Below are 14,094 nucleotides of genomic sequence, written 5' to 3' on the forward strand. Positions count from 1 at the left end.
GTCAGTAGAGGAAGAGCTCGCTCAGGAGGGTAATGAAAACCTCAGGGCCTCTGAACCTAATATCCTTCTGTTTAGAACACTCTTCCCCAGGCATCTGCATGCTCATCTTCTACCTTCCTCGGCTCTCAGCCCCAACGTCACCTTAGTCATGGGGCCTTTCATGACCCGCCAACAAATAACAAGCAGCTCTCTCCTCCTTAGCTACCCTCATCTTCCTCATTCTGTTGTATTTTGCTCCATCATGCTTTTACCATCTGATATTCTGTATGTGTGCTTTCTATTTTCTTACTCTGTTCCCCCTTAGAATGTAAGTGTTATGAAGAGAAGGGCTTTGTTCTGCTGACTTACATGTGCAACCCATGACAGTGGCTGGTACACAGCAGGCCCTCAAATATCTGTCCCCCAACTTAATAACCGGACAGCACAGGGAATAAACAGAGGCTTAACTCCTCCAAACTGGGTTTGAGAACACAGGACTCTTTTTTTCTTTTTTTAACCTCAAGGACTCTGCTGTATCAGTCAGTCCCCCCTCTCCTGCATCTTCCATTTCCTCCTCTGTGAGATCGTTTCCCTCAATCTACAAAATTGTTTAATATCTTCTATCCTCCAAAAAAATAATTTTCAACTATGTAAAACTCTTTCTTCTCTCATTCAGTTAAGAGTCTTAAAATAGTTGCCTATATTTTGTTTCTCATTCTCACTTCAATACACCACAATCTGAATTTACTATCACTCCCACAATACGGTACTAAGAGAAGTAACGGCCTTTAACAACTGACACATTTAATAGTCACATATAAATCCTTATTTTACTTTGATACTATTGGCTATTACCTTTTTACTTATAAACCCTGTTCTCTCGCTTTCCACATCATCACTGTTTTCTAGCTCTCCTCCTGCTCGACACTCTTTCCCTTCCCCCCCTCCACCTCTTCACTCTCTGACATGTGTTCCAGAGCTTTCTCTGTCCTTTCCCTCTACAAGCCCCACGTGCCCAGTTTCATCTCTAAACCTGTATCTATTTATCTCCAGCTCTGGAGTTGTAGATCCAACTGCTTACTGAAACTCTCCACTTGGCTAGCCTTTAGGTACCTCAAGATGAACACACCCTCACCTGATCTTCCCTTAAACCTGTTAATCCTGAGGTGTTTCCCCCTTTCATGAAGAGCAGCACCAACCACCCAAATTAGAAACCTGACGTTTATGCCCGACAAGTACCTCTCCCTCATCCCCTCCCCTCAACACCCAAAACCCTCCTAATTTTACCTCATTAGTATGTTTCGTAACTGTCCCTCCTCTCCACCCCTGCGTCAGGTCTTCTTCAATTCTGCTACACAATTTCACAAGCCTCCAGGTTAGTCTACCTGCCTCCCTCGTGACCCCATCCACTCACACCCAATTCACTACTCACATGGTAACAGCCATTTTGGTAAAATGTAAATCTGACTTACTCTGTGTATAAAACTACTTTACTGCCTGTGAGACAGACTCCAGACCTCTACCCCCGGCGTCCAGGCCCTCCAGCTTCAGCTCTGCCCTGCTCTTCACAGGTTCCTGTACTCAGCCCCACCTAGCACTGTGCTCAACTCCCATGGGCTCATTCCTCTTGCCAAGATGGCTCTCTGACTCCTGCTTATCAATGTCGCTGTGCCCCATCCCCATTTCACCAAATCCCAGTGACAAATTTTTACTGTTCCTCCTTCAAGACCCAATTCAAGAACTTTGTCGAGCTGTGCCTAACCATCCCAAACACAGGTGATCACTCCTCTGTGCCACCACCACACCTAGAGCATAACAATTTCAGTGCATTTATAATACCGTATCACAACTATTTTTTACATGTCTGTTTTCTTCACTAGACTGTGAGCCCCCTGACAATAGTCTAGGTTTATCCAGATTTGTATCTCCAATTTTACATGGAATGATAACTAAAATCTCCACCCTACTAATTAGTTTCATTTCATTAAAGTGCAGTACCTTCCCCTCACCGTACATCCCCCAGGTGGAAAACTTCCTTAAGTTTTATGGAAACAGACAGTGAACAGAAAGGTACTAAGAGTTTAGTACCTAGATGCTATACCAGAGTCTCTTGGGTGGTAGAAAAGATGTTCAACAATTCAACTTCAACAAATACACGGAGCATTTATCACGTGTCAGATGCTAAAGATATGCAGATGAATAAAATATGGTGCCAATCTTCAAAAGCATATAATTCAGTAGAACAGATAAATATTTAAGCACATAATCTGCAATTAAGCTAGGAAGTGCCATTGTGAAGAAGAAAACAAGGTGCTAGAAGAGCACAGAGAATAGAGAATTAATGTATCTTAGACACTGTTTTGGCACTGAAAGACACAAAAAAAGTGGCAAGTGAACTTGTGAGTTTATTTTTGGTCATAATGCCCACCACCCAGTCTTCTGAAGAGAAACTGTTGCATCTATAACCCCTGATATATGAAGCAACCCACCCTTTGCTTCCCCTGTCCACAGCGGATGAAAGGTGTGGACTGGACTCAGAAGCACTTACTGCATAAATTCGCCTTGTGAACTCACCTAGAAATAAAGCTAAGCATATCAGATTAACGATGTCAGGAATGGGGACTAAGAAACACCAATTACTGTTGGGAGATGAGCTGAAGGGTTATAAGGTAGAGCTGGAGTGCAATGGCCACGTTAACCTAACTAAAGTGAAGAGCGAGCAGATTCTGAGTAGCAAGTTGGAGTCAGAAGAGATAAAACCACCTGAAGAACAGCTGAGGCACACTTATGACCCAGCACCAGGTGAAGTTCCACAGTGCCTGCAGATTCCTCGAAGTGCTGCCTCGAATCCCAAAGCACCTCTAACTCCAGACTTCACAAAATCTAGTCATATCATAGCTCTATTCTTGGATTTTTGTGGAAGTCCACACACAAATATTAGTGACCTTTTACTTGAGCCAGCTTGAGAAGGTCTCTTTGCAACACGAATAGCCTGACAAAACAGAATTCTTTAAAGATTCCCACCCCCTGCCCTGGAGTTGAAATAGTAAACTTTATTTCTCCTACATAAGATAGGTTTGAAATTACCAAGTATGATAATTTGAATATAAATTCAGACTTCACTGCTCTGGATAAAGTTCTACCTAAACTCCAACAAACATTTTGCAAGAACAATCAACATTTACCAAGTAAATTACTGTCCATCTATCCACAAAAATATTATAATTCCCTAGAACGTTTTTTATAATTCCTGGTAAATATAGTTAAATCCAGCACATGGAACACTAATAAGACAGTGTACCTACAACGAAGACAGGCAGAGACCCAAGCGCAGTGCCCATGCGCAGGGCAGCCTTCTGTAAACACACACATTAGACACGGTTGTGCTCAAATGGAAATGAAATGCACATATGAGCAAATATGACCTGTGAGAAATTCTCCACACAGTCAGTGCCTACTTAAGAATCCAAAATTCAAAGAGGAAATTGCCTTGGAAAGGCTTTAAGAGATGATAAAGATGATTAAAGGGCTGAACACAAACCCCACAATGAAGAATTAAAATAATCTGAATATTTTTTCCTGGTGACTCAAATTTGGCTTTTAAGTATATAACAATTATAGGTCTACTATTAACTCTTTTTCACCTCCTTTGGAAAAGACCAATATTGCATTAGAAGGTTAAATAAAGGTTGAATATAAGACATACCAACAAGAGTTAAAAAAGAGATGTTACAATATATTTCATAGGAAGTCTTTACTTTTGTAAATGTCCCATGTGCACTTGAGAAGTGGGTATTCTGTAGTTTTGAGTGTAGTATTGGGTGTAGTGCACTATACCTGTGTCACTGGCAACTTGGTTAATCATGTTCAAACTCTATATTTTCACTGACTTTTTTCTATATACTTGCTTTTATCAATTATTGAAAGAAATATGCTAAAATCTCATTATGATTGTGGGTTTGTCTATTTCTATTTTTGGGTCTGTCAATTTTAGATTTATATTATTCTGAAGCTGTTACTAGAGGTATAAAATATACAACTGTTATGTTTTCACGTTGAACTGAATTTTCCAAACTAACTGGCTGAGCTTCTCCTCTTTAAAAATAATACTGATTTGCTTGTAAATAAGAACACTCCTGTTGTTAAAAGCAATGTTATAAAACAAAAGCAAAACAGAAAGAAAAGAATATCTTTTCACAACACAACATCCTGAGAAATAAATATTTGTACAAAATGTTATCCTGGGACAAAACAATAGAGGAGCATAAGCTGCTGGATGCTTCCCTGTCACTCAAGTCTGGAGACAGAGTACTAATAACAGAGGTTGATGGATTTGAGAAGCTAATAAGACGACTGTGAAAACCTCTTGGAGCGACAGCAGACTGACAGTGGTGAGGGGGAGTGGGGTCTGGAAGAGGGCCAGGGACTGAGGACAGAAGGAACAGGGCTTAGTCGGTCCCATTCTGCCTGGAGAGAGTCCTCCTCCTGAGCAATGCAGGGTGGGCCACTGCTAAGACCAGTGCTTCTGGGTTCAGACTGCCTGTGCTACACTCTTGGGCAAGTCATTTAACTTCCCCACACTTGGTTTCCTCGTCTGTAAAACAGAGGCAATAGCAGCACGTACCTCACAGGGATGTTGTGAGCATTAAATGAGTTCAAGTCCAGTGTTAATAAGAACAGTTCCTGGCACATAGAAGAGCTCACTAAGTATTAATTAGTAACATTACTACTGCCCACTGTACTGCCATTGTAAGGCAAAAAATAAATTAAAAAATAAAATAGCAACAACATCTCAATTGGGTGTCCAAGTATATCAGGGCAGCTAATGCCTGGAATAGGAGAGATAACGAAGAGGCATACCCTACTGACAGCCTTTTCACATCCTAATTAGATGATCATAATCCAGGGAGCTAGGAAAATCTATGAAATTCAATGACATTAGTAGACTAAAGTAAAAAACAACCAAGGAAACACTTATGTGAACATTTTAGTAGATGCAAAAAAGCACTTGAGGGCCAGCCCTGGTGGCCTGGTGGTGAAGTTCAGTGTGCTCCGCTTCGGCGGCCTGGTTCCGTTCCCAGGCGCGGACCTACACCACTCAGTGGTGGTCATGCTGCGGCGGTGGCCCACATACAAAACAGAGGAAGACTGGCTACAGATGTTAGCTAGGGGCGAATCTTCCTCAGCAAAAAAGAGGAAGATTGGCAACAGATGTTAACTCAGGATGACTCTCCCTGGTCGGGGGGGGGGGGGGGGGGGCATGTGAGAGTCCAAAACCAATTTAAGATTAAAAAAAAAAAAAACTTAGAAAATTAGGGATAGAAGGGAGCTCCCTCATCTTGAAAACAGACATTTATCAAAACCTATACAGCGAATATCATGTTTGAACATGAGCATCAAGTCTAAGAGTAGAAGCAAAACGAGGATGCTCGCACCTTCACTCCTACTCATTTGCATTCATATATTTTGGAAAATTACTTTGAAAACACTGAATTGATAACTGTATAACTATTGATGCTATATACTAATAACTTTCTTCATTTACTGTACCCCTTTAGAATTAAAGTAATATACATTCTGAAAATATTGTTAATCTGGATCAGATAACACCTGTTCCCAATTTTTTATAGAACTGTCTATTACAGACTTTAGAAAACCAGTTTTGGCCAGGGCTTTGTCTTAAATTACCATTGTGACTTCTGACAAGTCATTTCATTTTTCTGGGCCTCGGTTTTCTCCTTTATAAAATGGGAAGGGGCAGTAACTAGATAATCTGTAAGGTCTTCTTCAGTGCTAATATCAGTTGTCCAAGAATAGAAGTGTAAAGTCCAAATCCAGGGTAGGATAGCAAATGGACTTGAAGTTGCCACTAGATGGTGTCCTGCTCCAGGGTATTATGTGTGTCATAAACCGTAGTCCATAGGGCCAAAGGTCTCCTCTAGCATTTGACTGGAACTTCAGTACTTCAGCAGCTAAGGGGTTATGGGCTCTCCAATGAGATCACCAACTCTTTCAAAACTAGCAATAGTCTAGTATCTGCATCAAGGTTAGTGGTTGGGAAAAAGCTGAAGGAATCCAGGATATATGGAAAATTTTACAGGAACTGTCTTTGAAGAGGTGGGCTGAACATGGAGGGCAAGGTAGAGAATACAGGAAAACTGGCCTAAGAGAGAAGGCTTACAGTAGAAAGTCATTGGAAGAAGCTAAGAGATTAAAGTTAATGATAACATCTGATGTTACCTAAATGTTCTCCTTTTTCATGCTTAAAAGTTAAATATTATATGTAACCATTTTGTTAATTTTGACTAACATTTTTCACTAAAATATGAGTTGAATATGTATGTATCTTTCTAAGAAAGGAGATGTTATTAAACTCTTTCAAATAATAGTGAATAAGATAACAATTATTCCAAAAAAGAAACTTGGTATTAAAAACCAAGAAAATAGCAAACAACATTGTCTAATACCTTAAATGAACGTACCCAAAAACTATCGTGAAAAGTGTTTAATGAGGTGATTCGCTAGATTCTGAGAATCATTTAAATCATTTAAATAATGTTAACCTAGACTTTAGCACCATTCAAAAACAGCTAAAACTACTAAAGAGGGTCTAGGTCACTGAGGTACTTAAAACCAATAATGGTTGATGGTCTAAGACCAGTAGTTACGATGCCTTTCGTCCTCCGGAGAGGCTGATGTTTCATCCATCATCAAAATCTGTCACCCGAGCAGAGCACTATTATTTAAATGGACATAATCCAACCCTTTATATGTCTATAATATAAAAATGATACAAAAAATTCTCCCAAGAGTTTTACAAAACTGGTTTTGCGGCCTGTGGATTGTAATTTTGTTTATGAAAACTTACTTCAGTTGTTGTAAAAGAGTTTTTAAAAACCAAATACAGTTTTGAGATCTTGAATTTAAATTTCCATAAGATCCCAGGTTTAGACATTTTATTTTTAAAAGATTTTCACAAGTATTGTATACCTGGGAAATGCATTCCTATAAGCCCATTATTTTTCTTTACATTAACCAGTTCTACTAGATTATCATGACAGTTCTGTTACCTGGTCATACTCCAAGGCTCCTGGGTAGAGCGGCCATCCAAGGAATAATTCTGCAATCACACATCCCAATGACCACATGTCTATGGCTTCACAAAACGGCAACCCCAATATAATCTCTGGAGCTCTGAAATTAAAACATCAGAGTGGTTTTCATCTGACATTCTAAGAAAATTTACTAAAATGACAACAAAATCACCTTCTATTTATAGTAACTGTTCACTTTTCAGAACTCTTTGACACCTAGCCATAATCCCGAATTAATCTTAAAAAAGTGCTATGAGTACAACATCACTATAATAAAATCTCTGTACTTAATCTTTACAGACAGTTTTATTAACTTAATATTAAAAAAAGGAAAAAGTGTAGAACTTGTTTTTTAGACTATAGCAGATCAGAAATAGCACACTAGAAAGAACTGGCAAACTATTAAATACATGCACCATGACATCAACAGACTGAAAACCAGACACGGAGAGAGATAAGACAAAAACAAAACAAAACTCCAAAGGCTAAAAGTGGATCTAGACCTAGATATTACTTCAGAACACAAAAATAAATATTCATATAATTAGGGCTATAAGTCACCCAAAAGCGACAAGACCAAGTTCAATGTATTCTGCTTTAAAAGGCAGAAAAGTATGGGATACATCAAAACACTTAAAAAGCATCATAGCACCTGAAGAGCTCTGATTATTTGGAAATATATTCCAGGAAAGATGACATTCCCAGATAAATTATGCTGCTACTTCACATGAGTTTTCCACGAGAAGATTAACATTCTAAGAGAGACTTTGGATCTAGCTATGTAATTCCAGAGTAAGTCATACGTAGTTATCCTCAAATTTACAGAGAAGTTGTAAGAACAGTACAATGAAGATTTTTTTTAGTGAACCACTTGAGAGTCATTTGCCAAATAACCATAAACTTTGTATTTCCTACAAACAAGAATATTCTCCTACATAACACAATACAATCATCAAAATCCGGAAATGAACACTGATAATACATCTCCACCATCTAAGCCTCAGACTCTAAGTTTGGCCAAGTATACTAATAATGTCCTTTATAGCAAAAGGATCCAATTCAGAATCATGCATTGCATTTAGTTGTCATCTCTTTCAGTCTTTTTCAATAAGGAATAGTTCCTCAAGTCTTTCCTTGATTTCTATGACCTTGGCATAAGACACTACAGGCCAGTTACTTGTAGAATGTCCCTCAGTGTAGGTCTGTCTGATGTTTCCTCACCATTAGACCCGGGTTATAAATCTCTAAGAGGAATATTACTGAGTGACGTTTCTTCTCATTGTATGCTATCAGGTGGCATACAATTTTGATTTGTCCTGTTACCAATGATGTTCACTGTGGTGACTTGACTTAACATGATGTCTGCTAGATATCTCCATTATCAGTTCTTCCTTTCCCTCTGTAAGTATTTTGTGGGGTTTCAATTTGAGATTATATGAATAATCCATTCCCTATCAAACTTTCAGTTTATTCATTTATTTACCTATGTGAGTAGATTACTGGACTCCTATTTTATTCAATTGGTTATAATCCATTACAATTGTTATTTATTTTGATACTCTAATTTTCCCAGACCTGACCAGTAGGAACTCCCTCAATGAGCTATGGGTCCTAATTACTATTGGGATGGCACTGTTCTCAGAATCTCTCAATATACACAGCATAAACAGTTACACAAAATAAGCTTTCTGCTAATTTCTTTGACTGAGAGTGCTGATTGTCATTATCTCCTGAGGCAGTGGTTCTCAATCTTGGTTGCACATCACGATCACTTGGTTCTGGCCACACCCCATACCAATTAAATCAGAAACTCTGGGGATGAGACTTGGGCATCACTATTTTTTAAAGCTCCCGGGGTGATTCCAATACATGGCCAAAGTTTGAGAACCTAAGACTGGGCCTCAAGTCATTAGACCAATGGGAAGACTAGCCATCTCCTCCCCACAGTTCTTCTGATCAAAGTAAGTTCAAGGGAGAAAAACAAGTTGTTTTCTACCATAGACTTGGGATCTGTCCAGTGACTCTTCTACTCCTGGACATCTATGCTATAATTAATATATGAGATTCAGTAAGACTCAATCAACACACAAGCATTTGTTAAAAACAAATAAGTGCCACGGGGAGATGCTATGAGGCATAAAAGATCTTTGAAACATAGTTATATAAGGCTTTCATTCTTTTGACAAAATACTTAATAAGCATTTGTATAGACGTATACATATGAATTATATTCAGATATAATCAAATGCTAAATTGCGTTGTAGACAAAGGAAAAAAATAAGTTACACTAACTTATCAAGCTTAAATATTCACAGTATCATACAAAAGACAGAGCAGAGGGAGATCTTATTTTTTCTCACTACTGTATACACAAAACCTAGCAGAGAATATGCACTCAGTAAACATCTCTCAAATAACTCATTCCAGGAGTGACATGAGCAACATGGCGGAGTGAGCCGTTCCCTGTGTCTCTCCCTCTTTGAACTACAACTAAAAGGACTGATCAGCGGAGGATACCCACACAGCACACCAGGATGCCTGAGAGACCCGAGCAGCTGTATATCTGAAGGTGGATGGACTACCACCCGCCGAGGAGGTGGTGGAGATAGGTGAGCACCCTCTGGACCCCAGGCAGCCCAGCGCACGTGTGCGACTACTTTCCTGGCTAGAGCGATCATAGCACCGCTGTGGCCCTGAGGGTGGGAACGTACCTCAGCGTGACTGTGGAAACAGGTGACGGCAGCCCTGAACCCCCCATGTGATCACTTCCCCATCTAGTGGGGGAGCCCTCAGGGCCACGCAGCCCACAGAGAGCAGCACAGGCTTGGACCCAGTGAGGAAGCCCCACCCACCAAGCACAAAGGCCAGTGCTACCTACGAGCAGAGAGTGGTTGAGCTGCTGCTCAGGCGAACAAGCTCCCGGCTGCCGTGAACACCCATAGTGCTGCTGCGGCCGCATAGGGGGGAAGCGTGTCTCAGCGGGACTGTAAGAGCAGGCGGCAGTGGCCCTGAGGCCCTGTGTGACCTCTCTTTCATCTAGTAGGAGAAACCACAACCCCACTGTGGTCCCAGGGAGCTCCCTTGGTGGTGGGAGCAGAGGGCGGCTGAGATCCCAGACCGGGCAAACAAACTGCCGGCTGCCATGAACACCCATAGCACTGCTGCGGCCCCGGGGCGGGGGAGGGTAGTGTGTCTCAGTGGGACCATGAGAGCAGGTGGCAGTAGCCCTGAGCCCCCATGTGACCACACTCTCGTCTAGTGGGAGAATCCACAATCCCACCCAGTCCCAGGGAGTGGTTTTGGCTTCCCAGAGGGGAAGTCCCGCCCACCAAGTACAATGGCTGGTGTGACCTAGGAGCAGAGGGCGGCTGAGATCCCAGTCCAGGCAAACCAGCTCCTGGCTTCGGTGAACACCCATAGTACCACTGTGGCCCCAAAGCAGGGAGCACAGCTCTGTGGGTCTGTGGGAGTAGGCGGCAGTGGCCCTGAGCCGCCCACGTGACTACTTTCCCATTTGGTGGGAGACCCCACAGGGCCACTGCGATCCCAAGGAGTGACCCAGGCTTGGACAGGCACAGCTGACAGGGATCACGGCAGTGGGTTCAGATTACACAGCTCCTGCCCCCCTCAAGTGGCAGCAGGCAGAATCTGCATCCAGAAACTATCACTATGCGCCGGCACAAATCCACTCCATCAAATGGTATAAAGAAATTTATTAATACTCCAGACTAGAAGGAAAAAGACAAACACCCAGAAATCAATCCTCAAGTCATGGAAATCTACGATCTAAATGACAAAGAATTCAAGACAGCCATCATAAGAAAACTCAATAAGCTACAAGAGAATTCTGAAAGACAAGTCAATGAAATCAGGAACCAAATTACTGAACAGAGAGAACTCTTCACAAAAGAGATCGAAACTATAAAGAAAAACAAACAGAATTGTTAGAGATGAAAAACAAATGGATGAGATACAGAAAAATGTGGAGTCCTTAAACAACAGGGCTGATAATACGACGGATCGAATTAGCAATCTGGAAGATAGGAACACAGAAATGCTTCAGATGGAGGAGGAGAGAGAACTTAGACTAAAAAGAAATGAAGAAATTCTCCAAGAAATATCTGACTCAATTAGGAAATGCAACATAAGGATTATAGATATTCCAGAGGGAGAAGAGAGGGGAAAAAGGAGTAAAGAGCTTGTTCAAAGAAATAATGAGAGCTTCCCAAACCTGGAGACGGAGCTGGAGATTACATGTACAAGAAGCCAACAGGACTCCTAATTACATCAACGTAAAAAGACCTTCTCCAAGGCATATATTAGTAAAGCTGGCAAAAGTCAACGATAAAGAAAAAACATTAAGGGCAGCAAGGCAGAAGAGAATAACCTATAAAGGAAGCCCTATCAGGCTTTCAGCGGATTTTTCAGCAGAAACGTTACAGGCTAGGAGAGAGTGGAATGATATATTCAAAATATTGAAAGACAAAACTTGCAGCCAAGAATACTATAGCCAGCGAAAATATCCTTCAGATATGATGGAGAAATAAAAACTTTCCCAGATAAACAAAAGCTGAGGGAGTTCATTGCCACAAGACACCCCCCTAAAAGATTTAAGATTTGATCAAGAAGGCCCTCATACCTGAAAAAAAAAAAAAAAGAGGGGGTGGTTTTACAAAGCCTTGAGCAAGCAGGTAAACAGGCAGACAAAATCAGCAATTGCAGCTCTGTCAGAACAGCTCAGCAAACACTTATAACTCTAAAGATAAAGGAAATCATCAAAAATAAATATTATCACTTCATTTTAACCACAAATTCACAACACATAACAGAATAAGCTGTGACAACAACAACTCAGAAGGGAAAGAGAAAAGAAATGAAACCTGCTTAGACTAAGGGAACAAGAGGCTATCAGGGGGCCGGCCCCGTGGCTTAGCGGTTAAGTGCGTGCACTCTGCTGCTGGCGGCCCGGGTTCGGATCCTGGGCACGCACCGAAGCATCGCTTCTCCAGCCATGCTGAGGCCGCGTCCCACATACGGCAACTAGAAGGATGTGCAGCTGACATACAACTATCTACTGGGGCTTTGGTGGAAAAATAAATAAATAAATAAAAATTAAAAAAAAAAAAAGAGGCTATCAGGGAATGGACTATCTCATCTATAAGATCTTTTATACAAACTGCACAGTATTCACTAAACAAAAAATCAGAACAAAGACACAAATGATAAATAAAGAGAAAACCATCATAGAGAGCCACCAAACTGAATCAGCAGTCCAAAATACATGGGACGAGAAACAAGGGAAATACATAACAACTGAAAAACAAGAGATAAAATGGCAGCATCAAGCCCTAATATATCAATAATCACTCCAAATGTAAATGGATTGAATTCCCCAATCAAAAGACATAGAGTGGCTGGCTTGATTAAAAAACAAGACCCAACAATTTGCTGCCTCCAGGAAACACATCTCAGTTCTAAAGACAAACACAGGCTCAGAGTGAAGGGATGGAAGATGATACTCCAATCTAATGGCAAACAAAAGAAAGCAGGTGTTGCCATACTTATATCAGACAAAGTAGACTTCAAGATAAAAAAGTTAATGAAAGACAAAGAGGGGCAATATATAATGATAAAAGGGACACTCTACCAAGAAGACATAACACTTACAAATATATATGCACCCAACACAGGAGCACCAAAGTACATAAAGCAACTATTAACAAACCTCAAAGGAGATATCAACAACAACACAATAATAGTAGGGGACCTTAACACCCCACTTACATCAATGGATAGCTCATCCAGACAGAAAGTCAATAAGGAAATAGTGGACTTAAATGAAAAACTAGACCAGATGGACTTAACAGATATATAGAGAGTACTCCATCCAAAAAGAACAGATTACACATTCTTCTCAAGAGCGCATGGAACATTCTCAAGGACAGACCATATGTTGGGAAACAAGACAATCCTCTATAAATTTAAGATTGAAATCATAACAAGCATCTTTTCTGACCACAATGCTATGAAACTAGAAATCAACTACAAGAAAAAAGCTGGGAAAGTGACAAAGATGTGCAGACTAAACAACATGCTACTGAACAACCAATGGATCATTGAAGAAATTAAAGGAGAAATCAAAGAATATCTGGCGAAAAATGGAAATGAAAATACACCAAACCCTGTCATACGTAGTTATCCTCAAATTTAGAGAGAAGTTGTAAGAACAGTACAATGAAGATTTTTTTTAGTGAACCACTTGAGAGTCATTTGCCAAATAACCATATACTTTCTATTTCCTACAAACAAGAATATTCTCCTACATAACACAATACAATCATCAAAATCAGGAAATGAACACTGATAATACATTTCCACCATCTAACTCATATGAGTAGAAGCAACCCAAGTGTCCCTTGACTGATGATTGGATCAAGAAGATGTGGGGTGTGTGTGTGTATATATATATATGTGTATATACATATATATATATATAATGGAATACTATTCAGCCATAAAAAGACAAAATTGTCCCATTTGCAACAACATGGATGGGCCTGGAGGGTATTATGTTAAACAAAATAAGCCAGAAAGAGAAAGACAAACACTGTATGATCTCACCCATACATGGAATATAAACCAACACATGGACAGAAAGAAAAAAAAAAAAAAAAGAAACTGTTGATCAAAATACAGCTCCTAACTTAGATTTTTTTTTTGGTGAGGAGATCAGCCCTGTGCTAACATCTGCCAATTCTCCTCTTTTTTTTGCTGAGGAAGACTGGCCCTGGGCTAACATCCGTGCCCACCTTCCTCCACTTATATGGGACACCGCCACAGCATGGCTTGCCAAACAGTGCGTTGGTGTGCGCCCAGGATCCGAACCGGCGAACCCCGAGCCACCACAGCGGAGCACGCGCACTTAACCGCTTGTGCCACCAGGCCGGCCCTGCTCCTAACTTAGTTTTTCTACATAAGAGAATATATCAGTTAGGCCAACATGAACATCTAGTCTGCCCAA

General features: G+C 40.6%; 1 protein-coding gene across 3 annotated transcripts in view; it reads right to left on the bottom strand.

The window, feature by feature from the left end:
* HIPK3 (homeodomain interacting protein kinase 3) overlaps window positions 1–14,094 on the bottom strand; it is a 94,372-nt gene that overhangs the window by 20,952 nt on the left and 59,326 nt on the right. For all 3 annotated transcript variants that reach the window (XM_058527191.1, XM_058527189.1, XM_058527190.1), the window contains one exon: window positions 7,050–7,173. In XM_058527191.1, coding sequence (XP_058383174.1) covers window positions 7,050–7,173 — 124 coding nt within the window. The remainder of the gene's footprint in view (window positions 1–7,049; window positions 7,174–14,094) is intronic.

The sequence above is a fragment of the Diceros bicornis genome, chromosome 31 (assembly GCF_020826845.1).
Source record: "Diceros bicornis minor isolate mBicDic1 chromosome 31, mDicBic1.mat.cur, whole genome shotgun sequence".
NCBI classification, from domain to species: Eukaryota; Metazoa; Chordata; class Mammalia; order Perissodactyla; family Rhinocerotidae; genus Diceros; species Diceros bicornis.